This window comes from Trichogramma pretiosum, unplaced genomic scaffold (genome assembly GCF_000599845.2).
Source record: "Trichogramma pretiosum strain Unisexual culture from Peru unplaced genomic scaffold, Tpre_2.0 scaffold83, whole genome shotgun sequence".
Lineage (NCBI taxonomy): Eukaryota > Metazoa > Arthropoda > Insecta > Hymenoptera > Trichogrammatidae > Trichogramma > Trichogramma pretiosum.
Window position 1 is genome coordinate 332556 of NW_019641663.1, and position 5158 is coordinate 337713.

General features: G+C 37.9%; 1 protein-coding gene across 1 annotated transcript; it reads right to left on the reverse strand.

Moving 5' to 3' along the window:
- Positions 1–1562: 1562 nt before the first annotated feature.
- Positions 1563–3824, reverse strand: LOC106654724 (zinc finger protein 596-like). Its single transcript, XM_014374724.2, has 3 exons — positions 3743–3824; positions 3550–3667; positions 1563–3472 (listed from the first exon to the last, which is right to left on the reverse strand). Exons 1-3 carry the CDS (start codon positions 3796–3798, stop codon positions 2033–2035), a joined length of 1614 nt encoding a protein of 537 aa, XP_014230210.1. The 5' UTR covers positions 3799–3824; the 3' UTR covers positions 1563–2032.
- Between the last annotated feature and the right edge of the window lie 1334 nt (positions 3825–5158).

A 5158-nucleotide genomic window follows, 5' to 3' on the forward strand; every position in this document is an offset into this window, starting at 1 on the left:
TTTATATGAATATTAGGGATTTGACACAAATATTAAATCTCACGAGATAATACTAATGTATGATACGATGACGTGATTAAAGTTACACATTTTGAAATTATATACAACGCAGAGAGATCGGAAGTGTGCATTACATTCTGATAGCTGGTCAGCAAGCTCGAATCACACTTTCGAGTGCATATTGAGTCTCTCTCTCTTTCTCGATCTATTTCAAAGACGATAATTTAGCTTTTCTTCCTCCTCCTTTGATGTTTTCCGAGCACTTCAATCTCGCTTTATGGTATACGTCGTGTCGCTTTAAACTTATTTACCAAAAAACGTTACACGGGGAAAAGGAAAACGCCGCAAAAAATTGACATATTGAATTAACGATGTATATAGCCTTTTTCTTTTTCTTTACCTCTTTTTTTCTTCTCTCTCTCATAATAGGTCGTAAAAAGCCATTAAATACTCGCGAAACAAAAATAAGCAAGCGCTAGCTGTGCTGTGGAAAGCGCGTTCAAGGATCATGCGCGCGGCGCGGCGCCCGTGAAGGATAGAAATAACAGTGCAAAGTGCACTCGGCAGTTTCAACAATAGCCGCGAACGGCTTGGGCGAGCATAGCAGTATGCGTAGCGGCGGTGGTAGCCGCAGTAGTAGCACAGTAGCGGAGAAAAGAGAGAAGGCGGGAGAGGATGGAAAAAAAGGCTTTTAAACGACGGACGCGCGCGCGTATATTTTAGATATATATAGAGAGAGAAAAAGCTGAAACTGTATACGCCGAGCTGCGCGAGGCACTTTCTTTCTAGTGGAAATTTATGTTTACGTTAGCGGAAATATTTATACACGTTTCGTTTGTGATCGATTTTCGTTATGTATATATACTTGGGTTCGATGGGAAACGATGAGGAACAGAGGAAGATGGTCAAAATGTAGTAATTGGTTACGGGACAATTACGAGAGAAATTTGTTTCAGATCACAAAACATTTGCGTATTTATTTCAGACATTGTCATTGAGGTGTGCGTGAATTTAAAAAATAAAAATGGAAAAAATTAAAATTGCAAAGAGCTTTTAAATGTGATTTAAGGGATTATAGGCAACTTTAAATCGAACATTTTTTGTTTCAATTTTTGGAAAGTTGATTTTTCACTGAGATACAGCAATTTCTGTGCTCCTGTTTCGTTAACTTTGGGTGTTAAATTTTTTCTTCTTTTCGAGTCGTGTATTCGATCAATTTGTGCAAGACTCAGAGCGAACCTTTTGAACTACAGAACCAGTAACGTACATTTTTTCAGAACATAAACGATTATAAACGCAATTTTTTGTAATGTTTGGCACAGAACTAAAAGTCGAGAGCAATCTATGGGTTATAAATCATTTTCTTCAGATATTTACTTATTCGAGAATTTTAAAAGGTAAAATGTAATTTTTTTCTTTAGAATGAATCGGTTATTCAGAAAATTTACTAAACTTATTGATTATTTTTATGGGTTCTATACCCTCGGTGAAGCAAAAAGTCGGTTAATTTCGTAGATTTTTTTACGGGCTTGAAGAAAATGTTACACTTTATAAATACAATCTTGAGCTACATAAAACCATTTATTTTATTCATACCTATGAATTTGCAAGAATTCTACGGTTAATCAAAAAATGTTTGAATAAATAAGAGAGGCATGGCCCGTTGAAGAAATTTTGAAATCCACTGAACCTATACTCTCCGAATTTTTACTGTTCACCTTTAATGACTGTAACTATAGCATTAATAGGATGATTTTTGATAATTGCAAAAGTAACAAAATGGTGGAAAAATGTTTTCCAACGTTTTTCTAAAAAAAATTTTAAATCAAAATTTCGAAAAACATCCTATACCTATACGCTGTAAATGTAGTTATTAATATTTTATGGTAAAACTTTGGAGAGAATCGATTCAGTATTCTTCAAAAATCCTTCTACAAGGTATCGAAATTTTTTCAATTCAGTCTTCCGAACAATTACACTGAATCGTACATCAAAATTTTCATTTCATTTGAACATGAATAATATATATTTATTAAATCTGATTGCGCGAGTTATGCGCCATGTCGATATGAGCTTTAACACTTCTTTTCCATCTGAATGTCTTTCCGCAGGTTTTGCACGAATGGATGACATCATTATGCACCGAATCGATGTGATTCTTGAGATTACTTTTGGTTGAGAATGTCCTTTTACATATATCACATGCAAGTCTAACACCATTATGTAGCGAATCGATGTGTTTTTTGAGATATTCCTTCAGTTTAAAAATCTTTCCGCAAATATCGCATTCGTGTCGGACTCGATTGTGCACCGAATCGATGTGTTTGGTGAGACCATTCTTGCCTGAGAATGTCTTTTGGCATTTATCACATGGATGAGTGATTTTACGGTGCACCATATCGATATGGATTTTGAGATGACTCTTCTGTGTGAATATCTTTTCGCAAATATCACATGCATGTGAAATGCCATTATGCACCGAATCGATGTGTTTTTTGAGACTAACTTTGTGTGAGAATTTTTTTTGGCATATACCACACGCATGTCTGACCACATAATGCACCGAATCGATGTGGATTTTGAGATGACTCTTCTGTGCGAATGTCTTCCCGCAAATATCACACGAATATGTGATACCATTATGCACCGCATCGATGTGGATTTTGAGATGACCCTTTTGTGTGAATGTCTTTTCGCAAATATCACATGCATGTGAAATGCCATTATGTACCGATTCGATGTGTTTTTTAAGACTGCTCTTTAGTGCGAATGTCTTCCCGCAAATATCACACGAATATGTGATACCATTATGTAGCGAATCGACGTGTTTTTTGAGATTTTCCTTCAGTTTAAAAATCTTTCCGCAAATATCGCATTCGTGTCGGACTCGATTGTGCACCGAATCGATGTGTTTTTTGAGACTTCTTTTGTCCGAGTATGTCTTTGGGCATATATTGCACGTATGTGAAATTCCATTATGCACCGAATCGATGTGATTTCTAAGATTACTCTTGTGTGAGAATGTCTTTTGGCATGTATGGCATGCATGCCTTATTTTATGATGCACCGAATCCATGTGTTTTTTCAGATTACTCTTTTCTGAGAATGTCTTTTGGCATATATCGCATGCATGTTTGACACCACTTCGAACCATACCCACGTGTGATTTGAGACTCTTCTTATAGTTCGACTTTCCAACACATTCTTTCTCATTTTTTTCGTTGAGTCCACGTCCGAAATTGAATACAGTGGCTTCTTCGCTTAAAATTTCTTTCTTCACTGTCCCGATATTTTCTAATTTAATTTTGCTTCCAGTTTTGTAATCATTGTTATCTTGCCAGTGATTTGGAGAGAAATCTTCAATTTTCGCTACGGCCAATAAATTGGGCTTCATGTCTGTACATTCCAACTCGATTTGAATGTCGTCAAGTTCATTCTCATGATTTTCACCATATTCTTGAAGCCCTTGGGTCTGAAAACAAATAAAATTATTAGGAATGTTTTATCAATGATGGAATATAATGGTGGAATATAATTATCAACACTTACTGAATTTTCATGCCAAGACCTCTCGTATTTAACATTTTGAGGAACTGCAAGTGTCGTGTCAATTATTTTATAACCGTCATCATCATTGAGAGGGTCATCACGAGCCTCTTCTTTCACTCTGAAAAAGATGTAATGAAACTTAGTATTTTGAAATAAGATTTTCGTAGTTTAATCCTTATAAAATACAAATTACCTAATATCAGGATTGAATAAATCACCAGATTCCATCTTACTTGTGGTAAATCTCATTTGCGACTGACTCTTTCAATACTAACGTTACGAGTCGAACAAGCTCAAACCGAATTCAATAATATTTACCAATCATGACATGGAAATTGGCACTCATGTAAACGAAGCAACATTAACTTCATAACATTGGACAATTTACGTTATCGATCTACCTCATGAGACGGATTCGTTGAGTCGAGCTCGGTGTTCTAATTGCGGCACGCAATGCTCGTAAGTCGCATTTTTTAAGAAAGCTGAACACTACCTTGCAAGCTGCCAAATTTGGTTCGGCAGCAATGCGTTACACGTTCTGAATCGATGTGGGGTTTTGAGTTCACTTTTTCGTTTGAATACATTTCCCCGAAGATCGCGAGCATGCCTAACATCATTGTGCTCCAAAACAAAATCGGTCGAGTTGCGCGAGAAAGATATTCGGACGCAAGTTCCGCCCAGTACAGCTTGTCCACACTCAAAAAAAAAAGTCAAGCGAGAGTAATAAGCTGTTACTCGAGTGACGTATTCATCGAGTTATATATAGTTTCGCGTCGAGTCGCGCTACACACGACGCAATTCTCGAATTTCGATGCGCATAATAATGTACATCGTATACAATACACATATACACGGCATTCGGTACGGGGGGATATCTGGTGGTGTTGTATCTCTGCCTACACATACCTTTCTCCGCGTGTACGCGTTTAGCTAATTACACGGTTGAAGCCTCTGTCTCGGCGGTGTCGCGCGACGACGCTGTCTTGCCGGCGCGCGCACACACACCATTATATTATACGCGCGTGTCTCGCTCTCTGGCATTAATGCCACGCGCGCATACATATATGTACAGGAGCATTGACATCGCCCAAGAAATCTTCAATAGAAATTGTCAATAGAATATTAATCCGAGATAATAACGCCGCGACGCCGAATGAATAGGGGATGTATACTATGTATGCATATGAGTGACAATGCGGAATACAGATGGAGAGAGAAGAGAAGAGACGAGATGCGTGTATATATAGGCACACGATGTGCCAGAAGCTCGACTCGGAGAAGCTTGCGGCACGCGTCATCTAGAGCCGTGTATGGTATATGTAGGGCATTGTTTCGCGCACATCTCTGTGTGTATGAGGTACCAGTTTGACTGACGTACATATGCTGTTTATATCCGCGCCGTGGCTCGACGTAAGCGCGAGATGCGTGTTACGCCAACATTGCGTGTCGAGAGTTTTTGCGCTTTGTAAAATCGATCCCTCTGTCGATGAAGCGGACGAACGAGTTTTACCTTCGATTCGTTTGCATAACCGAGCTTTAATTTTGATATTTTTAAGATGACAAACCAATTATTTATTCAAAGTACTATAGCAATGAGCGTCGAAAAAAA

Excerpts from the sequence above, each read along its gene's own strand:
- LOC106654724 (XM_014374724.2), bottom strand. The coding sequence starts at position 3,798 with ATGAGATTTACCACAAGTAAGATGGAATCTGGTGATTTATTCAATCCT. Across the intron at positions 3,668-3,742 it reads TTATTCAATCCTGATATTAG|AGTGAAAGAAGAGGCTCGTG; the intron begins GTAATTTGTATT and ends CATCTTTTTCAG. Across the intron at positions 3,473-3,549 it reads GGTCTTGGCATGAAAATTCA|ACCCAAGGGCTTCAAGAATA; the intron begins GTAAGTGTTGAT and ends ATTTGTTTTCAG.